The 24,387-nt window shown below is 38.7% G+C and overlaps 1 protein-coding gene across 1 annotated transcript; it reads right to left on the bottom strand.

The window, feature by feature from the left end:
- Window positions 1–17,082: 17,082 nt before the first annotated feature.
- Window positions 17,083–24,374, bottom strand: si:ch211-175m2.5 (uncharacterized protein LOC568697 homolog). Its single transcript, XM_038292604.1, has 6 exons — window positions 24,278–24,374; window positions 24,021–24,083; window positions 23,791–23,949; window positions 23,618–23,717; window positions 19,886–20,016; window positions 17,083–18,067 (listed from the first exon to the last, which is right to left on the bottom strand). Exons 2-6 carry the CDS (start codon window positions 24,072–24,074, stop codon window positions 17,783–17,785), a joined length of 729 nt encoding a protein of 242 aa, XP_038148532.1. The 5' UTR covers window positions 24,075–24,083; window positions 24,278–24,374; the 3' UTR covers window positions 17,083–17,782.
- Window positions 24,375–24,387: the final 13 nt, after the last annotated feature.

The raw sequence follows: 24,387 nt of genomic DNA, 5'->3' as shown, positions 1-24,387 counted from the left end.
ACAATGAAACATAAACAACTGTTTCATTAAAAGGAATACTGCATAAACTTACTGTTCAAAGAAGGCAGAATTTGTTTCTGGAGCATCAACCACATTCTTATCTGAACATAACCTATTTCCCCTGAACTCAACCATGACACTGTAATTCTCTCTGATGTTAAATTCATGCAAAAAAACAACAACTAATAAGACATCAGGGGCAAAGATTAGAGATAAAAACTCTTGATAAAACACTGCATACCAGAACCTTAATAGCCTTAAAGGTATAGCAGAGGATGTTCTTCTTCTGGGTGGATCATAAAAAATAAGTGGTCCTCCTAATTGTCAATCATTCTGGTGATATGTTTATGTAAGGCTGTCTTTTGCTCATCCCCAATTTCACTTACTGGTGGTGAGTCTGACATAGTGGAAAAATTGCATATCATCTTTTGGAAAGTAAGCTTGTATGAGTGATGTAAAGAGCAACTTTTAAACAGAACATGCACAAGAAGAAATGGGCTCCTGCATGCTCTCACACGTGTTTAATTGGTGTTCCCTCTCGGGAGTGGGTACAGGGTTATGCATGTGCATTTTCTTTTTTTTTAAGTGGAGAGGGGGCTGGTCTTTTCAAAAATTTGCAAAAAGCCTCCACTATATCATTATGCTGTTTCAAATTAAAAGGAAAGTTGAGCAAACGTATTTAATGTAAATGAATAACTTGGTAATAAATACCCAATTCCCACCCTTTAATGTTCCATTAATAATGAAATACCTTTGATCAAATTAATTGCAAATGTTGTGAGCAAAATCCATGATCAAAATAATATCAGGTTCAAACTGCTTAAAGTTCTTAAACCAAGAACTATTGATGTAAACATTTCATCTGACATTGAAGACATAACTGTTTGCCTTTGCTTTTCTATTACTTTTCATCAGCAAATGGAAGCAGATGGTATTGAGTTTAAATCTAAGTGTCAGGATGCATTATGCTTAAAGGTTGATGAAACATACTTCTACATGCCAACAGAGCCACATTTACTCACTCACTGTGCACAGCAGAGCTTTGAGTGAAACCAGATTCAACTGTCAAACTGCTGAGCTCAGCACACATAACATAATCTCCACAAGGGATCAAAAGTTATGAACAAAAACAGACATTTTCCTTTTTTTTCCCAAGCTGCTCCGATTAAGATATCATTCTTGGGTTTATGATTTATGTAGGTAAACTCTATTTAGGTGCAAATCATGGCAAGATGATTGAAGCTGCAGGGGGAAATGTGAAAAGGGCAGGAAAGTATTAAAATCTGTTTTAAAAGTTCAAAATGCAGCTCAGGCTTATTATCACCCAAGGTAGCACCTGACCCCTGTCTGCAGAATTGCTGACCCAGTGTTATCTTCAGAAAAAAAATAAAAAAGCTCTCAGTGCGTATATGATTTCGAGTGGCAGGTATTGTATAGAAGACTGAAATGTGTTTATTGGCTGTTTTAGAGGATTTGGCAGCTGAATCTTATTGCATTCCCAAAACAGAGAAGCTGCATGTCCCCTGGGCCCATTACCAGCTTTCCTGCTCCCACTTCACGTTTTCTCATTCCATCCCCAATCAGTCCAACAGCCTGGAGAGAATAAATAATCCTGAGAGATGCTCTGGCCACCTGTCCGGTCCTAACAAAAAATAGGATTAGAGTTCCTGTCCTTCTGTCATTTTTTTACAGGCCATAGAGGAAACTTTTTAAATCAAATTTTAAAAGATATTGAAATTTAGATAAAACATATTTCAATTAAATCAACTACAACTGCAACAACTGCTACAAATTCTTTAAATGTCCAAAGATTATATTACTTTTCAACAATAACAGATGCTGTAAATCTTTTGATGTGTGTACTCAGCAGATCTGCTTAAAACCTGGTTGAATGACAAATACGACTCCATCGTATTTTTCATTGCAACCTATTTCGGTTAAGGTGAAAATACAGGTATGTTAACTTTCTGGTCAACTTATAAATGAGTCAGTAAAGGATCAGCATAATTTATGGTGTTGAGTAGAGAACAAAATTGAGCCTAAGGAAGCATATATGGAAACTATATCAGCAGGGGTCTTTTTTCTGCTCTGGATACAGAAGAAAACTGTATTCAGAGACCAAGAGAAAGGGGTAAAACATGCCAAACCTGGATGGAGCTGAATAGCAAACCTAAAGAAACTAGTTAAACTTTTTGAGAAGACAGGCCAGAATTCCTTCAGGGATGTTCACAAACCAGAAAAACAAACAAAAAAAAGTCCTAAATGAATAGTGTATAATAATTGAAGGGATTTATTGACAGATTCACAGCAGCCCGCTGCGACAAATAATAAAGATGGCCCAGGCACCATGCAGGGAGTCAGAGTCAAATGACTAAAGGGGAGTGAAAAGTAGTGATCATCTGTCCGGATGGTCAGTTAACCGATTTCACTATTAAGTCCACTATATAGTACCTGCTCTATATAGTGACTGAGAGATTTAGGGGTTTAGGCAGGTGTTCAGACACAAACCACTGTGTGGCCTTGCAAATGAGAAGCGACTGAGTGAAAACTTTTATAAAATAAGTAAATGCAAAATCACCACTCATACATCAATATTTGTAGGGGGAATTAATAGGAAATTTAATTTTCCCATCACATTCCACTATATAGTCCCTGTTCCATATAGTGACTGAGGTTTTAGGGCGGCAATTCGGACACAGCCTTAAAAGTTGATATTTATAATTACATAAAAGCGGGTTTGGCTTGTATGGAGGTAGACATCTTTGCTCCATGGCAGGGCAGAGATGACAAACTAGTGAGTATAGAGATTGCTATAAAAAAAATTCTTCCACTGGTCAATCAGCAATGTTTGAAATTGGCTGATTTGATTGGCCAATTTTCGGCCGGTACAAGGAGCCCAGCAGTGCATCCCTCTATGGCTAAGGGACTAGAGTGGTAGAGGCAACAGCTAGCCAGTGAGAAGGAGAGGGGAGGAGCATGGACGCAAAAGATTGGAAAAGTCCACCGGGCAGACTGATGTCTGAAGACGATGGAGGGGGACTGTGGCTGACAAACAGGAGGACAGAGTGACATTGGAGAAGTCTGCAAGGGAAACAGAGACCAACTTCTTGAGGCTTACTGCTGGAGATGGAAATAGGACTGCTGGGGATTAGAGGAGCCTGCAGCACAGGAAGGGAGAGAGCAAGCAGTGGCTGGACGGTGTATGTGCCGGAGTTAAGAAGACAAACAGTCCTTCTAGGACAAAATTAAAACAGCTTTTTTCAAAGCCACCCATAAACCTGTTAAGAATTTCCCCCCTTTATCCATTGTCAACATTATTTTCACTATCTTCAACAGTGATCAATTCATAACACTTTCTCATCTCATAATGTTTATACTTAATAATACAAAGTCAATGTACATGAGAAAAAGTTGATGAAGAATTCATGGATTTGATGTTTGAATCATTGATCAGCAGATACTGATTTTGGTGATCCATTCCCAAAATCCTGATCGGTGCATCTCTATCGTAAAACCTTGTCATCACTTGATAATACAGGGTATAATACATTGCCAACGCCATGACGGCCACTGTATTGTTTTAGGGGGAGAAGGTGTGGGGGGAGCAGTTTATATCACTGCAATCTGCACTATGACCATTCAATGTTGCTGGAAACGACACACTGCAGTTTTAACATGCTAATAAGGATTTTGCCACTAAATAAAAGGTTCTGTAATGTTGATAGTGTTGAATTCTAAATTTACTCACTGGCATCTATCTCATTTTTTTAACATCATATAATAGATTCCTTTCTCTAAGCATTAAAATTTAACTACCATGAATAATTTAAGCATATTTTCTTTGAAAAAAAAAAGGAAACCAATAAAACAAATCAGAGGATGAAAAACTGATTTCCCTCTGTAATTTTGCCGTAACAAAACCAAAGAACAAGGTGTTCATTGCCGTAGATAACAGCCATAGTTTGGTTAAAACTGACTGAACAGTAAATTAGGGTTTACTTCTGGAGGACATGCAGAAGGATCTTTTTCAAGCTTGTAAGATGTAAAGAAAAAAGATACATGAACTTGAATCTATTATTCTTTTAAGTAGTTCTGAGAGAAAAATGTCTAAAACAAAAATAATGGTGCATAGACAAGGCCAAAAAAAAAATTACTAAAAAAGCGTTATTGAGCAACATTTATGTGCAAAACCACGGCTTGGTCCTTGGAAGACATCTATCCAAAAACACATATTTTACTATTGAAAGGGCTTTTCTGATAAACAAGTTTTGAAACTTTTTATTTCTATGCAAAAAAAATATATAAAAAGCTTCTTTTTCTTAACCGCCATAAACCATGTGTTAGGAATTCTTGGTAATTTGTATGTTTTTCAATTCCATAAAAATGTTTGAGTGAGTTCATCAGTTTTCAACCCAGTTGATAAATCCATTGCACATCTGCTAAATTACCACAGTTCACTCTTAAACTACCCATGTGTGTTGATTTAGATTTCACACAGATGTTGTTTTGGAGCAAGGTTAGGCTGGGATTTTTCAATTCAGTTCAACTCAGTTTATTTATAAGATAATTATTCACAGCAAATGTTGCCTTAAGGCAATTTACAAAACAAAAAGTTAACAGGGTGTAACTATACGGACAGATGATTAATAAAATTAATTCTAATTGGATCCTAGTCATCAAACAAGTTATTCAAGTTGGCTTTATAGTTCAAATGTGTTAAAAAGTTCTATTTTTTTGTCTGAGTAACCAGATTAGACTTAGGTAATTAAAAAAATCTAACATGATCATGGACTTGCAGCATTCAGTCCTCTTGGATGAGCTTGTAGTGACAGAAAGAAACATGAAAGTATTTGAGGCTGCTGCATGAACTAACTTTGTCGTAATGGAAAAAGAAACAGTTTGTTTAGTTTGGCTAAAATAGTTGGAGTTTTTTTATTAAAACGAGTTTATATCAATATCCATTCTCTTCTTTCTCTAAACTAGAGCAGCTACCTCTGAGCAGCCAAATGGAAGTTAGCCATAATGATGTAGTCAGAGCCAGCAGTAGGGTGGAGTAAAAAAGAGGGATAGAAGACAGGTAGAGTAATAACAGACTTAAAAGATAAAAGTAGGTAAAAATAAATGTGTTGCTAAACCTAATTAGAGAAATCTTTGATCCAGTCTCCAATTTTTTTGTTCCAATTTCATGTTTTTAGGATTTCCTTCGTCTAAGTTAGTTGGGAAAAACATATTGATTCATGGTCTTTATGTTGTAGATCAAAGGGATTCATCCAGCAGTTTGTTTTGAAGCCTCTTATTTGCGCTCTCTTATATCATTAACTTCCCAAGCTGACTCTCCTTTTCTGTTTGATATATTACTACTATAATATTACTAATAGGGGAGAGTGGGGTAAAGTGAGACGTTTTTGACATTTGCTCCCCTCCAAGTGAGCTAAAATGATATATCAGTTAAATTTACACATTTCCCATTAATTCAGGATGTTTCCTTGTTATTGCAATTATCAGAATGTATTCAGGATAAAGGGCAGTGAAAATATTATGTTTTTAAAAAAAGTGGTCTTGTGGCTCACTTTACCCCAGCTTAGGGGTAAAGTGAGACAGACCAGAGAAGTCAACGGGGTAAAGTGAACCAAATAGGGGTAAACTGATCCACTTACCTTTTCCACTCTGAAACTACCATAACAACATATGTTGTAACAGGTTAGAATCCTGACAGCTGGCCTGACTACCTCACATCCCAGAACAAATGCCAGACTAGTAAAATAACCATTGGAATTGGTCTTTTACGCACATTTTTTCCTACAACACTTGAAAGTAATTTTAAACAAAATTAAATACAACATAATGTAATTCAAAATGTTTTATTAACATTCAAATGAGAGGTATGAATCACCTTGCTGCAACTTAACTCCTACACTACAAAATATCCCCTTTTTTATCCATCGGTCCATCCATCCATCTTCCTCCGCCTATCCGGGGTCGGGCCGCGGGGGCAGCAGCTTAAGAAGGGAGGCCCAGACTTCCCTCTCCCCAGCCACTTCTTCCAGCTCTTCAGGAGGAACCCCAAGGCATTCCCAGGCCAGCCGAGAAACATAGTCTCTCCAGCGGTTCCTGGGTCTTCCCCGGGGCCTCCCCCCGGTGGGACGTGCCCGGAACACCTCACCAGGGAGGTGTCCAGGAGGCATCCTAAACAGATGCCCGAGCCACCTCAACTGGCTCCTCCCGACGTGGAGGAGCAGCGGCTCTACTCCGAGTCCCTCCCGGATGACCGAGCTTCTCACCCTATCTCTAAAGGAGAGCCCAGCCACCCTACGGAGGAAACCCATTTCGGCCGCTTGTATCCGCGATCTCGTTCTTTCGGTCATGACCCAGAGTTCATGACCATAGATGAGGGTAGGAACGTAGATCGACCGGTAACGTTTGAGCTTCGCTTTTTGACTCAGCTCTCTCTTCACCACGACAGACCGTTACAGCGCCCGTTTCATGGCAGACGCTGCACCAATCCGCCTGTCGATCTCCCGCTCCCTTCTTCCGTTTTTTCATATGTATATAAAAGTCTTAATATAAAAACACAGTCTCAGGGTCAGAACACAGGACCTTTAGAGCCAGCTAGAACAGCCTGGGACTCAACAGGACTAAAACCACAATCAGAGCATCAGTCATTCTCTACAAATACAGTAGGCCTCTACAACTACTCCACATTCCAGCCCTGAAGATTGCAGGGAAAGATGAAGAGTTGTTCTCTACATGTAGTCCCTCCACGCCTCTTAGGTTGAGGCAGCTTCTTCACCACATCTGCTTTGGGAACATGTGCCACATCTTTTTCTTTAATAGCAAATGTGGGTCTCTCCCACACTTTTGTGTTTCCCTGAATTTTTCTAAGGAATAGGATAAGAATTTCATCATCTTCAACTTTTTCAACCATGCCAATATACCGGAGGTTCCTGTGTTTGGTTGTAAAGTTAATCATGACAAAGTCACCCACAGACAGATCTTTGTTTCCTGGAGATGGCGACGTGCTAGGAAGCTGTGAAACCAATCTTCACCTAGAGTAGACAATTCATTATTATAAGATTTAGCTGTGTGCCTTGACTTGTCAATATTTCTGTCCCTTGCAGCTGCTCTTAGAGACTTCTTTCGTTCCTTGACCTCAGCGGCTGCACTCTCCATCTCCGCCAGGGGTGTTTTGCCCCAGGTTGTCTTCCTGGTGTATTTCCTTGGCATGATGGCTTTTCTACAATGTTTATGATATTTAAAATAAAAATGTAACATTACATATGAATTAATATGTAATTAATAGTAATATTACATTACATATGCAATGTAATATTACATTAAGATATGTTTACAACTACACTTAACCTGTGCTTCATGGTGGGGGTAAAGTAAGACACTGTATCACTTTACCCCACAGTATTTGTCTCAATTTACCCCACCACCACCATTTTTGAAAAAATGACCTTTCTTAGCAATTCAGGCTAACCTTCAGCTAGCATCATCACATGGTTTTATATGTTGGTAGTTCATCAACAGGTATGATATAAGTTTTTCTACTTGAATCAATTTGCTTCGGCACAACAGTTGGTTAAGTTGACAGCAAGAAAATTTACTTTTACATGCAAAAAAAACATTTTGTTGGAAAAAACATGCTGACCTCAGCAAAATTAGCTTCTCTCCTTTATGGTAAAGGGGAAATGGGAGGAGCTTGGAAACAAAATGGTCACATGGGCACAAATGTGTTCTGTTGCCTAGATACAGGGGTTGTCTCACATTACCCAGTGTCTCACTTTACCTCACTCTCCCCTACTACTTGAGGTGGCTCAGGAAAAACAGAAAAGTAATTTTCTAAGTTTGTAGCTGTCTGAAATACTAATGTTGTATCCAGCAAGGAAAAGTCGATTATAGCCCTGCTTTGAAATCATCTATCATAACATGAAGTACTTACGGGGTAAAACTGTTACTGATCTTGTTTTACTGTCATTAATAATTCTCATCCATCTACCTTTTAGTGCAGCACCGATCTATCCAATAGGACTTCAAAGTGACAAGATGAGAAACAAATTCAGAAATGTCTGTCCACTGTGGCTTATGTCACAGGGGCTGCTAGATGACAAAGCAGACACAAGCTGGCAGAGTGGCCATGTTTCTAAGAATAGAAGGAGATTAATATGCTTTGTATTAATTTAAAAAATAAGTCATACAATATTTCATGTTTTGTCATTGCCTTGGTCAGCTGAAACTCAAAATGATCCAATACATTTCAGTAACCTTTTCCCTGCTTAGAAAACCTATCCAAGTCCTGACCAATCACAAGACAGTCATTGGACAACTGGCATAAAGACAGTTCTGCCAAGATGGTATGTGAACACAAGCAATGAGAACTCCCAAGGAAGGGCTGGGAGAAAACAAAATGTCATTTTGCTCCAGCAGTTCTGGAATTGAGATCAAATGTTCAATTTTCAAAGAGAATGTCAAAGTTGACAGTATTTTAACATAATCTGGATTATTATATCTGGCATTTTAAAATCTGTTAATTTATTCTGGCAGGAAACTACATATATTTGCATAAATAAGGGGTGACTTTTCCCTGATTTATAAACATCCTTTTCAAGTATCAGCTACATACTACAGTGCAAAAGAGTTGTTTGGTAGAGCTAATGGATTTCAGGCCAATATGAACTTACTATAGTTGATTTATAAAACTGCCCCTGGTGTCACGTTTTGGTTGTAGTTAAGAGGACCCAAATGCAGAGGCAGAGAGGCTTAGGTGAATTCTTGTACTTTTAATGAAAATAGTTAACAAAGGCAGGAATCCAAAAATCCAACTAAAAATGTAAAGCAAACCAGAACCATGGAGACATCGGGGGGAAACCAAACACGAGGAGCCAGGGAGAGACGAGGTATGAAGACAACAACATGAGAAGCCAGCAACGACAAGGAACCAACAAGGAGTGACTGCAGAGGAGGGGTATATGTAGCTGACTATGACAATGGCAGGGCTAACGAGCTAACAAGGAGCAGGTGTGAGGAGACAACGAGGGAGCCAAGGGGAAAGGAACACACAAGAGGGCAACAGAGGAAAACAACAGAAAAACCTGAGAACTAACATAAATCTAGAAACTACAACAAAATAGGAATTAAACCAATAAAACTAGGAAACATGGAGCAAAGTAAAGCACAACATAACCAAAACCATGACACCTGGTTTGTTTCTCACCTTTCAAAAAACGGCAATGCACGGATCCAACAGGCTGAAAGTTGCATTAGTCATCACGGGTCATAATTATTATCATAATTAAAAGCTGATACAAGATAACATTTGTTTTAGACAACTTAATGTACCACTGTAACACTCCCATTGTGAGTAAAATGTAAGATTTTAGTCCCTTTGTATCATGAACAATATTTTGAAATGTTACAAAATGAGCTTTTTTTTAATGACATGATTCAAGCATTGAAGTTATGAAATTATTCATTGCATGTCTCATTTGTCACTTTAGTAAACTGTGATCATATTTTTTGTGGGTGGAAAATGCAGCAGTCCTTATAAATGCTAATTTATAGCATCTCTGAATGTGGGAAATCACACTGTCTCATTTAGGAAAGATTTCTGGTAATTCATTAGTCTTTTCTCCTTCTGTTTGCCTTGTCGTTGTCCTGACAGCACAGATTATTCTTTACATAATGTAGCTCTGTCTGTAGCCTGGAACCAAAACACAAAGTTTTACATGTTAGACTAAATAATTCCCCCTGCAAAAATATGAAAGAAATTTATATTCATATTCAAGTCACATCCAAACAAATAACCTCAGCTGCCAAGTGACCATCTTTCCACGTTTCAAGGATTAACCGACAAAGGGCAGATTTAATAGAAAATACACAGATTAAACCATATTTTGATGCCTGAACGCTATGAAATTTGGAAGGATGTCAAAGTTTCAGTGAGCTCTAAGTTAAAGCCTCAGGTCAAACAAAACTGTTTACACTAATCAGCAGTTTTGTACCCTTTGTGAATACAGAAACACAGTGGAAGCAGCAGTCTGTCTCTACCCAGTGATCACGTGGTAAAGCCTGAAACATAATCCGCCGACGCAAAGTAATCTGAGTAAAAGTGCATTTGGATTATGAGTCTGAAAGAGTCTAATCTGAAAAATTTCAACTTAGTTCCCTGAGAGCTCATGAGTGCTTCTACCATTAAGGTTTGCTTTATCAATGTTACCCATAAAGGAGGAACATTTGGTTATATCACTCTGAACAGGCAAATTATGTTAACCTGATGTTTACTGTAACATTAAAGAAGTGAGCTTAAAGAACTGACAACATATCAATAGATTTCATACAAATTCCGTAAAAAATTCGAAAAATATCCACTGAACTTGGTTTTCAAGATTTGAAGACGTTTCGCCACCTCTCCAGGAAGCTTTCTCAATTCAAATGTCTGGATCCGCAGTGAGTTTGAGTCTTATATAGACAACGCCTTGTATCGCTTGGAAACATGCAATGGTAACCGATGAATGGGTCGTTAGTTCCATCGTTAGCCTGTAATATCTGAACCTGTCTATGATTCTAGGGGTCGGTCGTTAAAGGGGGGATAGCCATTAAGGGGGGGGTTGTCTCCTGTAATACCTGAAACCTGTCTATGATTGTTAAGGGTTGGTCGTTAAGGAGGTATTGTTCACCGGCTGGGGCGGGTAGTTCCCTCGTTCCTCTGTGATGGGGTGGGGGGTTTGGTGATATCTGGAAGGGATCATGTCTATGATTGAATTGTATGTTTTTGGAAGCTGGAATCTGAGTCCACCACCTCTGTTTAAAGTTGGTTTTTCTCTCTTAACATAGATGGCTTCCTTCACGCCCCTCTCAAACCACCTATTTTCTTTATCCAGAATATGGACATTCTGGTCCTCAAAAGAATGTCCTTTGTCCATAAGGTGTAGGTGTACTGCGGAGTCTTGTCCAGAGGTGGCCGCTCTTCTGTGTTGGCCCATGCGTCTGTGGAGAGGTTGTTTTGTTTCGCCAATATAAAGATCAGAGCATTCCTCGCTGCACTGAACAGCATATACCACTCCGCTCATATTCGGTCTGGGGGTTTTATCTTTAGGATGCACTAGCCTCTGTTTAAGGGTTTGGTTTGGCTTGAAATGTACTGGGATCTTGTGTTTGGAGAAAATCCTCTTGAGCTTTTCAGACACTCCAGCAACATAAGGGATTGTGATGTTTTTGCGTTTAATTTTCCCATCGCTGTCTTCTGTTGCGTGTCTTTTGGATTTCCTTGCTGATTTGACCACCACCCACTGGAACACAAACTCTCAGTCATCAGAACCTTACAACACCGGGCAGAACATGTCCCTACTAAAACAGATGGGAAGCAAAAAGAACAGAAACACATCAAAGATGCTCTCCGAAACTGTGGATATCCAAACTGGGCTTTTATCAAATCAGCAAGGAAATCCAAAAGACACGCAACAGAAGACAGCGATGGGAAAATTAAACGCAAAAACATCACAATCCCTTATGTTGCTGGAGTGTCTGAAAAGCTCAAGAGGATTTTCTCCAAACACAAGATCCCAGTACATTTCAAGCCAAACCAAACCCTTAAACAGAGGCTAGTGCATCCTAAAGATAAAACCCCCAGACCGAATATGAGCGGAGTGGTATATGCTGTTCAGTGCAGCGAGGAATGCTCTGATCTTTATATTGGCGAAACAAAACAACCTCTCCACAGACGCATGGCCCAACACAGAAGAGCGGCCGCCTCTGGACAAGACTCCGCAGTACACCTACACCTTATGGACAAAGGACATTCTTTTGAGGACCAGAATGTCCATATTCTGGATAAAGAAAATAGGTGGTTTGAGAGGGGCGTGAAGGAAGCCATCTATGTTAAGAGAGAAAAACCAACTTTAAACAGAGCTGGTGGACTCAGATTCCAGCTTCCAAAAACATACAATTCAATCATAGACATGATCCCTTCCAGATATCACCAAACCCCCCACCCCATCACAGAGGAACGAGGGAACTACCCGCCCCAGCCGGTGAACAATACCTCCTTAACGACCAACCCTTAACAATCATAGACAGGTTTCAGGTATTACAGGAGACAACCCCCCCCTTAATGGCTATCCCCCCTTTAACGACCGACCCCTAGAATCATAGACAGGTTCAGATATTACAGGCTAACGATGGAACTAACGACCCATTCATCGGTTACCATTGCATGTTTCCAAGCGATACAAGGCGTTGTCTATATAAGACTCAAACTCACTGCGGATCCAGACATTTGAATTGAGAAAGCTTCCTGGAGAGGTGGCGAAACGTCTTCAAATCTTGAAAACCAAGTCCAGTGGATATTTTTCGAATTTTTACGGAATGACTATGACCTGGATGACTGAGAACCTTCATCAGCATTTCATACAAATCATTTTGAAGCTGTCTTTCAGTTTAAACTTATATGAATGATTTTAAAACATGATATAATAAAAGCATAGTTTTCTCAGCATAAAATGTAGATCAGGGGTGCTCAAGTCCAGTCCTCAAAAGCTACCATCCTGTAACATTTAGATCCTTCTCTTCTCTAACACACCTGAATCTAAAGGCTCAATCCCCCCATTTAGCTCAGCAGAGGCCTGTTAACGAGCCACTCATTTGATTCAGGTGTGTTGAAATGGGTAGCATCAAAAAGATGCAGGATAGTAGCTCTGGAGGACTGGACTTTAACCCCCCAATGTAGAGTGATTCACAAAACTGATAATATAATATAACTTGCTGTAAATTAAAGGTATATATTGGAATTTTGGAAAAATTTTGAATTTTTACAAATTTTGGAAAGACTTCTCTACTTAAAAAAAAAAAAAAAATGCACATGCACAACCCTGTACCCACTCGCAAGGGGGAGTGTCTGTTAAATGCATGTGAGAGCATGCAGGAGCCCATTTCTCCTCGTGCACGCTCTGTTTAAAAGTTGCTGTTTGCATCGCTCATACAAGCTTACTTTCCAAAAAAAGATGTGAAATTTTTCCACTATGTCAGACACGCCATCAGTAAGTAAAAATGGGGACAACCACATAGGACGGCCTTACATAAACATATCACCAGGATGATTGACAGTTAGGAGGACCACTTATTTTGATAATCCACCCAGAAAAAGAACATCCTCCACTATACCTTCAAAATAAACTCAGTTTTTCATGATCTACAGCTACTTGAGTTTGTATGTATATCATTTTGGTGTTGTAATTAGGATGTCTTCACTAATTGTTTTCATCTGTTCATTTTTTGTATTTGACTCTGTGTTGGTATAAGTCTATCCTTTGGTTTGTTAGATCATCTGTGTTTCCTTTCTTCATTTCCAGTACCCATTATTCATCCCTCTCTCAGCTCTCTGCTTTCTCCCACAGCTGTTCTCCATTCTGCTGTTTGTGCTTGCCTGGTTTTCCTGTTACTCATCACAACTCCACATTATTTAAGCTCATTTGTTGCTTTCTCTCATCGGTTCCTGTATGTTTCCCCTCATGTTCTGTAAACTGACCAGTTCTTTTATTAAATTCTACATCCATCAGGTATCTGTCTCTGTTCTGTCATCATTTGGTTCATAACCAACAAAAACAAAAGTGCATGACACTACCAAGATTTAAAAGGACATGACATTTTGACCAAAAGTAAACAACTGGCTATTTATTTATCTGAACATCACTCCCTCTTAAAGAGCTTACATTTTTCCCTGGATCTCCACTGAGCTCTGACATATGGTTTGTCAGCTTTAAAGTGCATCACTATCTTTCAGAGGACATTAACAGTCAGTTGATACGGAGGAAGGACGGCATAGCAGTAATCTTTGACGAGTCGTAGTGATGTAAAGATGATACACTGCTTGAAATGCATGCATGGACACACAAAATGAGGCAACAAAAACAGTGCGTTGATGGAATATGTTACCGATGTGTTTTTTCAGATTGATTTATAAAAAAATAAATCAGCTAAATTGTAAAATAATAACCCAAAGCTAATTTCTTTCTGCTTTTTCCTCAGCAGGTTGCTATTAACACATAATATACATTTATAAATCACCATACGTGCAGCAAGAATGATTCTAAAAGTGCATCAATGAAAAGAAGAAAAAAAAACCTAGAGGGAAAAACAGCTGACATTTTATAAAGTAGGTGGTAAAACTGACAGTATCAAACATGGTTATCAGACCTAACGCCCAAAAAGGGACTTCTTTTACATCTGTAACTTTGTTGACCAAAAATAAAAATAAAATACTCTTCATATTCAGCCTGATGAGATGTTTAATGTAAATTATTTCAACTTTAGTAAAACAGATGTGTTTAAAAATCAAACAGTATCAGTTTATCTGTGAAAATAACAGAAGGGTGTGTGTGGATGGAGGTTTTGTTAAGTATTTTGGGATTCTAAATACTTCAGCATAATGGAGGTCACTGCTAAAATCCACCAAGTTGAGAATAAAATCAATCAAATTCATTGACATTTAAATGTATGCAAAAACATTATCTTATAGAGCAGGGGTCAAGGACCCCCAAATTGATGGTGAGATGGAGCAGGGACCCCCTAATTATATATATTGTATGGAAATGTGTTATATCAACCTGGTCCTATAGTCCTATAGACCTCTGTTATATAAATTACAACATCTTCATAGTTGTTTTTATTCAGATGTTATGTGATATATCTCCAACAAAAGACCTCAGTCAGTCCAGGTTGGACAGAACACCTCTGATGTCATCATCTTGAGCACAGGCTCCTCTCAGGGCTGCCTCTGATGACCCACTGGACGTGGAGAAGATGAAGGAGATCATCTTTTGTTTCAGGAGGAACCAACCTAACCACGCTCCACTGCTTATCAACAGCTCAGCTGTAGAGGTGGTCAGCAACACCAAATTCCTGGGGGTACACATCACAGAAAACCTCATCTGAACCTTAAACACCACCTCACTGGTCAAAAGGCCACAGAAGTACTTGTGCTGTGGAGGAATTTTCCTCACTTCAGCTACATCCAGGTTTAGTGCCTCCTCCCCTTGGTGTGGAACAGCTTTCACTGCTGGAGTGCTGTTTAGTGCCTCAAACCTTCCAAAAAAGTTGTTCAGTTTATTTAGGAAGTCAGTGTTTGCTGCATCTACCGGGGGGAGGGTGTGTTGTAGTCTGTGATCACCCGAATGACCAAAATGAAAATACAGTTTTTCTAAGTCTAAGAAATACCACACAACTGCAAAATGCAATGAAAACAGCCACAAAAGCAGAGCATTAGAGAAGCAGCGAGGAGAAAGATATGAACTCTGGAGGAGTTGCAGAGATCCACATGGTCCAGTTTATGGAGAACTACATGATTATAATGCATGCCTGTCCAGCCAATGGCCAATTAAAACACATCCATCCTTACACATGGAAACACAGAAACTGTTTCCTTTAAATAGATAGAGAATTGCACACAAGCTGCTAAAACTTGCCCTAACAGCTGCTGACACATTCTTAGACACTGTAATGACCTCATCCTTATATGCTTCCTTTTGCTAATGTCCCATATGTTTGTTGATTTCAGCTCTTCTGTGTTTCCTTCTGTGAGTCAAAGTGCATCCTTATTATGTGAACAGAGCAAATTAAAATCCTTCTGAAACAATCTTAACTCTTTTCTTTAATGACATCAGAAAAGTAAAATGTAAATTTTATTTCCTTTTGAGATAGAATATATGAATTATTAACACAAAAGACCATTATGGCACATTACCGCCTCATGAGCAGAAATCCTTCCTGTATAAATATTAAGTCTGTTGACCTGCTATCTTCTCAAAGCACACACTCCATCAGGAATTCAGTTAACCGTTGCAGATCTACTACACAGATTTGTAATAGAAACAGAAAATGCACAAAAAATGCATGTATTTAAGCACAGAACCCGTCAACCCGACTGAAAAATGTGAGAAACACGAACAAAACTTCTTATTAAATTTTAAAATTTTAGTAGTTTTTGACTTCGGCGTTCCTCCTCTGAGTGTGTAAAATATAAATGGCTTGTCGAACAGGATTCAAAGTTGTGTTAAATGAAAGCAAAAAACTATTTTCGGGAACCCCCACAGGAAGCTTGAAGGATGAGAGGAAATGTCTTCAGTAACTTTTCCTTCCCGTCTCTCCTCCAAACTGAGAGGGTCCCTTCTGATGTACGGCAGAGGAAGACACATGGAGAGGTGCAATCTATTTTCCATTTAATGCATAAAGATCAAATCATTTTAAATGTTTCTAATCAAATGTTAAAGACTTTTCTAATAAAGAGGATGCCATATGTGAAAATCATGGCCGACTAATGCAGTCTAATATAAATGAAAAGAGCAGGAAAATCTTAGGCTTCTCAGCATTTTGACACATACTAACTTTTTGCAGGATATGTTCTTTTTCCTAAACCTAAAGTAAATTATTTTGGTTTTTGGTTATTTGCATTTAGCCACTGGACTATCATCAGGTAAATAGCATAGAGGTCTATTATGTCTTTTTACTCTTTGTCATATACTCTTGATTTCTTGTTTTACTAATGGTTTTAACATCTCAAGGGAGTAACAACACAGTATTTCTAATTAATAACCAAACCGACTTTGATTTCTATTTAATTTCATGCAGATCTTTATTCTCTTCACACATTACCTTGTAACTCTCGTGATTTTCAGGTTGCTTTAAAGGTATTCTGAAAAATATTCCTGATGTGTGTCTGTGGAATAACTGCGTTACCTTAGAGGATTACTTGATCAGCGTATGAATATTTACAATCTAAAAAGATGGCCTGAATTCCTATTCGACCTCTCAGACCTTTTTGGAGGTAAAACCTCACATTGTTCTGAAATCAGGGACACAAAGCGCTCACCTTTGTCTTTGTGATGTTATGCTGGACTGTGTTTATTAGATGAATCTCTCCAATAAGGAATATACCGCCATCTAGTGAAGACACAAACACATAACAGGACTGGAGCTGTTCTTCCTGTAAGGTTTGCTTTTTCACATGTTTAAAAGGCTAAAACTATTTGAAGTTCTCTTTGTACAAAAAATGTTTTCCAATTAATAAAAAAAAATCAGATACAGATCTTTGCAGTTGTCAACAACAGCAATTGTAATTATTTATTGGCAATGTGAAGAATACTCCAAACAGACAGGGATTTAAAAATGCAATTTCTCTACGTCTGAACATTGGCATCCGATTGAAACAGCCCATTTTTGTCTTAATGTTCTAATTCTACCCAAACAAAAATGTTTATGGTCCAAAAATCCCAAAGATAACTAACATGATGGAAGAAAACCACAACAGTTAAAGAATAAAAAGACCTAATATGAGTGACCTATAAACAAAAACCCTCCTGAAAAAATACACAAATCATTCACATGGAACCTTATAACCAGAACTGATTCTTCTTTTATCTTTGTGCTCACAGTTTGTAGAGTAATAATCACATTTGTAGAACACGTGTGCGTTCAAAGATAAGAGGAAAATGTTCTTTGTGCTTTATCTTCCAACATGATGCTGCTTCATGAAACCAGTTATTTTAAAACACTTTGCAGTTGCAGTCTTTAATTGTAGTTGTAATCAATAACAATTCAGTGTATTTTATTCAGCCCTCCTTCTCAGGTTTGTAATGAACATTTCCTCTATTTTCACAGCAGTAAAAAAAACAAAAAAAAAAAGGAAAACAAGAAACCTGGAAAATGTTTTGGCTGTATGAATGTGTTGCATCACTCCTCACTTTTTGCCTTCAGAAAATCCTCCTCATCACACAGCTTTCCTGCTCTACTATTTCTCCTCTGCCTTGTTGCTGCTTTTGTCGCGGGGAACACGGCCCATGTTAAAAAACTCCAAGTTGGGCCTCATGTCCGTCAGATGGGCAAGCCTGTTGGACATGGCAAAGAAAGCGGCGATGGCGGCGATATCCCAGGCGTCCTCGCGGTCGAAGCCGACTTCCTCCAAAGAACGGAAGTGTTCCTCAGTGATGGTGTCACAGCGACACACGGCCATCGCAAAGTCCAGCATGGCGCGCTCCCGAGGCGTAAGCTCCGCAACTTTGTAGTTAACAACAACCTTAAATGAGAGAAACATCTTTTGAAAAAGTTCACTGGCAGCACAAAATGATTTAAAGCTAGTTTTTCCAAATACTTTATGTGAAAAACATAAACTTGAAGAGCGTGTCATTTGGATTATTATAGGAGATCTATAGCTCAAAAACTACTTTGTTTTTTTAAACCAATTACTACTTTGTTTTAATTTATCACAAATTGTTCATTAACTATTTTGTTCATGACTGTAACATGAGAAAATGTAACAGAAATTAATTTACTTCTATAAATGAAAAGCATGTAAACCTACTTGTGAAGTGCAAACATTTGTTATACACATTATTAGAGATACACCGAGCCAATATTTTTATCGGTATCGGTCCAGATATGAGGAAAAAAAACTAGATTGGTATCGATGACAGTTGACTCGATATAGGGGCCGATCTATTCATTCTAACTCTATGCTATGCTCTGCCGTCATGCGGCAGCACAACAACACAACACGGCCATATTGTTTATGATGGAGCATGCGAAAGGATCTGTGTAATGGAGGTTTTTCACGCTCTCTCAGCCTACTAGCCCAATGGCTACGTGCAATATTAGTGGGAGAAATGTTCCGAGGGTGTTCCAATGGCGGTGTTAAATTTTCAAACTATGACACCACCAACTTAATTTAACACCTCCAGAAATTTTATAACAAAGAACTTACTGAGATTATCTGATTAGCAGGGTTGCAGAGATGATACCGATGATAATGATAATGACACTTTGTTTTTTTACATGTTGACCAAGTCAGAGAACTTTTGGTTTAAGATTTTGTGCACAGTTGTTAAATAAATAAATTAGTCATATTTATATTTTGGTTGTAGCCTTTTTTTTTTTTTTTTTGAGGAAAAGGGAAGTCAAATCATATGCACAGAAGAATGATCCCAGTTTTTTATTTTCACACAATAAAACCTTTTTTTTTGGTAATAGTTCAGTGCTGCTTTTGGTATCGGTATTGGATCGGTATGGGCGGACATGAAACTTCAAATATCGGTATCGTATCGGAGGTGATAAAAGTGGAGGGACGCATCCCTACACGTTATAGAATAATTTTTTCCTGATTCAACTAAGGATTACTTTACACTATAATAGTAATAATATAAAGTTTTCTAATCATAAAAACAGAATCGGTAACAGACTCCAAGCATGCTAAGTGTATCATGACTGGCTTCCAGGTATATTTGTGTAATTTATTTTTGCAGTCTTGTATCCATTTAAGCATTAATTGTAACTACATTTCAAAGTGTGAGTGGTAAAGGTGTTTATAATAGAAAGTCAGGGAAATATTCATAATGATTTGGTATACGTTACTATACAGTATCTGAGCACAATTCAGCAGCAGACAACTGCTTTTGGACTTAATACAAATAAATGCAAAAAAACAAGCAGTTGTCGATAGACAATTTATTTTCAGGCGGTTTATTTTAGTAAATCTGGAGGAGGAACTAGGGCGGATAAAGGTGAAGTCTGTGATGACTTGTTTTGTACATCTGAATAATTTATGCACAGCAAGTTTCAGACTTCCTCCTTAGCCCAAACATTCAGCATGAAAGCTGCATACTTTTTAGTACAAAAGCCTCCTGGTCCTTCTGATCTGCCTTTAATTGTACCATTTCAAGAATCTATGCCTTCCTCTGAAAATATTATTATTTCAGCAGCAAAATACAAGACAAAATCTAAATTGAAAAAAATAAACGATTTTTAACTTTAGTTACAGATCAAGTAATGACAAGTGATGTGTTTGAAATCTGATTTTTTAACTGTGCCTTAAAAAGCAAAACAGAAGAAATGATGATACCTGATCAGATAGAGTAGGTTTCTTGGAGTAAATGCGGTGCAGGGCACCATGGGACACCACACAGTAAAGACATTTGTTGTAACTGCTGGTGGCAACAACAATCAGCTCCCGGTCTGCCTTGGTTAAACTGCCTGGAGGAAACAAAAGAAACAAACATGTTGAATAAGCTTTAAAAAAAACAACAACACAGACATAATATAAAAATACTTAGGGGAAGCAGTGATTGCTGTACATTAAACCTATCGTTCTGTTATCCACAATAAGGCACCAACTGAAACTCTCACAGAAATTAAAATTAATCTTTTTAATTTAGAATCAGAATCTCTAAAAAGCTGAGCTAGATATAACTCAATAGTTTTATATCAACAATGACAGATCATAGTAATTAAAATAAAGTCTAATGGAGCTAATTCAAGGCGGTGGTGGACAGATAAATTCATAAGAATATGATTTCTACGTATGGAGACACGTTTTAGTTGATTTGCTATCAACACAGTTCTACATAATTCCTGACAAAACATTAAGAATATGTTTAAAAGTTCCCTTTTCATTCATATTTCAATATGTTTTCTCATCAATGTGCGAAAGTTTGGGGCGATGCATGCTCCTGCGACAGGAGAGGAAATTCTTGTCAGGCAGGAATTTCTCGGGATTTATCTGTCCACCAAAACTCTCAATTTTAGGGCATCTATGCATAAGAAATATAAAACATTAAGAATATGTTTAAAAGTTTTCTTTTCGTTCATATTTCAATCTGTGTTCTCATCAGTGTGCGACAGGGTAGGTCATTCTCGGTAGGCAAGTATTTCTCGGCATAGCAGAGGTGAGTCTGATGTAGTGGGAAAGTTGCATATCATCTTTTGGAAAGTAAGCTTGTATGAGCGATGCAAACAGCAACTTTTAAACAGAGCGTGCATGAGGAGAAATTGACTCGTGCACGCTCTTGCACGCATTTAATAGTCATTACCTCTCGGAAATAGGTGAAGGGTTGTGCATGTGCATTTTTTGTTTTAAAGTGGAGAGGGTGGGTCATTTAAAAAATTAATGAAATTCCTCCACTATACCTCTAATATCCCCCTGAGGGAGATTCTCAGTCATTTTGCTGTCAGAAAAGCATCCTTCTAAGTGTTTAGTCTTTCATTTAGCAGTGTTGTTTTTTAAAACTCATTGTAATCCCATCAAACACTTAGCAACATATAAAATTAAACGTAATGTTACAAAGAAGCAAAACTTAATATCACTGATTCTATTCATCCAGTTTTACTCTAAAAACCCTTATTATACAGGCTGAAATATTTTTGATTGCTCTGTCCATTTGCTTAACATGCACCCTTAAAAAGCAGCAGCAAAGTACAGGGTGATAGTATGGAGATGTTTTGCATGTCTGTGGCTGACAGAACTTCCATATGCAAACAACAAGCAAAATAGGAATTTGTTCTGTATAGATCCCCTTTAATGACCACAGCCTTCTGTAGTGTCTCACAAGTGTATATTGAACATTTTATCATCCAATAGCTGCAAACTTTATCGTGATTTTAAGTGATAAACCAACACAGAGTAGTTTAATGTATTTGTTAAATTACACATAGGTTTTTTTTTTATTATTATTATTTAATAGTAAGGTAACTCCTAATGGTAAATGCATGCACTGGATTTGATCTAATAAAAATACATTGTGTTTGTGATTGCAACGTGACATTTTACTGTTCAAGGTTTACGATTACTCTGAAACGCTAGAAATATTGCAATTTCCCATTTTATAAACCCCTCTGCTTTTTGAAAGCATATTTTTTGCTCTAGTTTCTAATATGTAGGATGATTATTGTTCCAAGAGGAAACCAAAAGATCTCTAAAAGTGGAAATTATTAATAGAATCTTAAGGAAACTAAGGTAACTAATCATAGAGTTGATTAAATGTCTCCCACGCCAGGCATGAAGCTGTTGCAGAGCTACACTATATTGCCAAAAGTATTTGCTCACCCATCCAAATTATTGGAATCAGGTGTTCCAATCACTTCCATGGCCACAGGTGTATAAATTCAAGCACCTAGGCATGCAGACTGTTTTTACAAACATTTGTGAAAGAATGGGTCGCTCTCAGGAGCTCAGTGAATTCCAGCGTGGAACTGTGATAGGATGCCACCTGTGCAACAAATCCAGTCGTGAAATTTCCTCGCTCCTAAATATTCCACAGTCAACTGTCAGCTGTATTATAAGAAAATGGAAGTGTTTGGGAACGACAGCAACTCAGCCACGAAGTGGTAGGCCACGTAAACTGACGGAGCGGGGTCAGCGGATGCTGACGCGCATAGTGCGAAGAGGTCGCCAACTTTCTGCAGAGTCAATCACTACAGACCTCCAAACTTCATGTGGCCTTCAGATTAGCTCAAGAACAGTGCGCAGAGAGCTTCATGGAATGGGTTTCCATGGTCGAGCAGCTGCATCCAAGCCATACATCACCAAGTGCAATGCAAAGCGTCGGATGCGGTGGTGTAAAGCACGCCGCCACTGGACTCTAGAGCAGTGGAGACGCGTTCTCTGGAGTGACGAATCGCGCTTCTCCATCTGGCAATCTGATGGACGGGTCTGGGTTTGGCGGTTGCCAGGAGAACGGTACTTGTCTGACTGCATTGTGCCAAGTGTAAAGTTTGGTGGAGGGGGGATTATGGTGTGGGGTTGTTTTTCAGGAGCTGGGCTTGGCCCCTTAGTTCCAGTGAAAGGAACTCTGAATGCTTCAGCATCCCAAGACATTTTGGACAATTCCATGCTCCCAACTTTGTGGGAACAGTTTGGAGCTGGCCCCTTCCTCTTCCAACATGACTGTGCACCAGTGCACAAAGCAAGGTCCATAAAGACATGGATGACAGAGTCTGGTGTGGATGAACTTGACTGGCCTGCACAGAGTCCTGACCTCAACCCGATAGAACACCTTTGGGATGAATTAGAGCGGAGACTGAGAGCCAGGCCTTCTCGTCCAACATCAGTGTGCAACCTCACAAATGCGCTTCTGGAAGAATGGTCAAAAATTCCCATAAACACACTCCTAAACCTTGTGGACAGCCTTCCCAGAAGAGTTGAAGCTGTTCTAGCTGCAAAGGGTGGACCGACGTCATATTGAACCCTATGGATTAGGAACGGGATGTCACTTAAGCTCATATGTGAGTCAAGGCAGGTGAGCAAATACTTTTGGCAATATAGTGTATGTAGCTCACTGAGTGGCAATCACATCCTATGCACAGATCCTACCTCCCAGCTGCTGTTAAAATCTTTAATGCTCTCAGCAGACCCAGAAATGGTTTATAAACAGGCTACTGGTTGCACTGGTCCTTGGTCTGATCAAGAGTTATTTGCAATTTTTCTAATCCGCTCAGTTTATATTCTAAAGATGTTAATGACCACAGATGCTGATTGATTTTTGCATTGTTTTTTCCCATTTTAAGGTCTTTGTCTATACAGGCTGACTGCAGCTTTTCCTCATTTTGTAAGCCTAATGTTATTTTTCTTTCTCTGTCTTCTTCACAGCAATGTTTCTCATATTTACCTGAATATGCATTTCTTTTAATAACAGCACAGCATGTTTTAGTTCCCAGTATGTTTTTTTTCTCTTTTGCTGTACAGCTTAAGTAAAAAAAGGTTTTGTAAGTTCTGTGTTGTGTCTCCTTATTACTTGTTTTTACCACAGTCACACCCTAACTGGTGGAACAATGGGGATTTTCTATTCTATACTCAAACCTGTTTCCTTGTTCATCAGTTCATTGTAGTAGGCGAAGAAAGCTCTGAACTCTGCCGGCCTGTGAGAGAGGACTTTGAAGACATTTGGCAAAAAGCCTCCCTGTAAGGAAAAAATAAAAAGTTAAAAACTCAAACGAAATGTTGCAGAAACTTTTTTTCCCCTGTTGATTCACCTTTGACTCCACTTCCTCCATAAGCTCTACTATATCATAAGGCATGTCCTTTCTGTAAGGGACAGGATAGCGGCTGATCTGCTCCGTAGAACTGCAGGAGCGTCTGCAGCCTGCAGCCCTCAGATGATCTGCCTTCACCCGCAGCGGACGGAGCCTCGCCTGCATGAACAGCAGACACAGTCCAGCAAAATACTAGAACCCAAGAGTCACTAATGCATTCAACTACTTACCAAGTGCGCGGCCGTAGAGACACGAAGCAGCTTCAACAAGACATTATTCGCCATGTCAGTCAACTGAAAAGAGAATTGGATGTAGGCCGATTATTATTGTTTTCTAAGTAAACTCAGTCAGATAGAAAGGAAGTCAAAATTAGACCAGCTCTTAAATAACGCTATTTAAATATTAAAGCTATGTATAAGTATTGGGTATATATAACGACTATGGATATATCTATCGCTAATAGTGGTTGAGTTAACAGTTTGTTAACCTTTTTTCTTAACACGTTCCTTTGCTTCGTTCCTATATATGATCCTAAGGGTCCAGTGAAACCAGCCAATCAACGAGCAGCACTGAGTCACGCCTGCTGTTCTCAACGCC

The sequence above is a fragment of the Cyprinodon tularosa genome, unplaced genomic scaffold (assembly GCF_016077235.1).
Source record: "Cyprinodon tularosa strain WSP-4 unplaced genomic scaffold, ASM1607723v1 ctg314, whole genome shotgun sequence".
NCBI lineage: Eukaryota > Metazoa > Chordata > Actinopteri > Cyprinodontiformes > Cyprinodontidae > Cyprinodon > Cyprinodon tularosa.
Note: the sequence above shows the minus strand (reverse complement) of the source record. Positions and strands in the feature narration are given on the sequence as shown.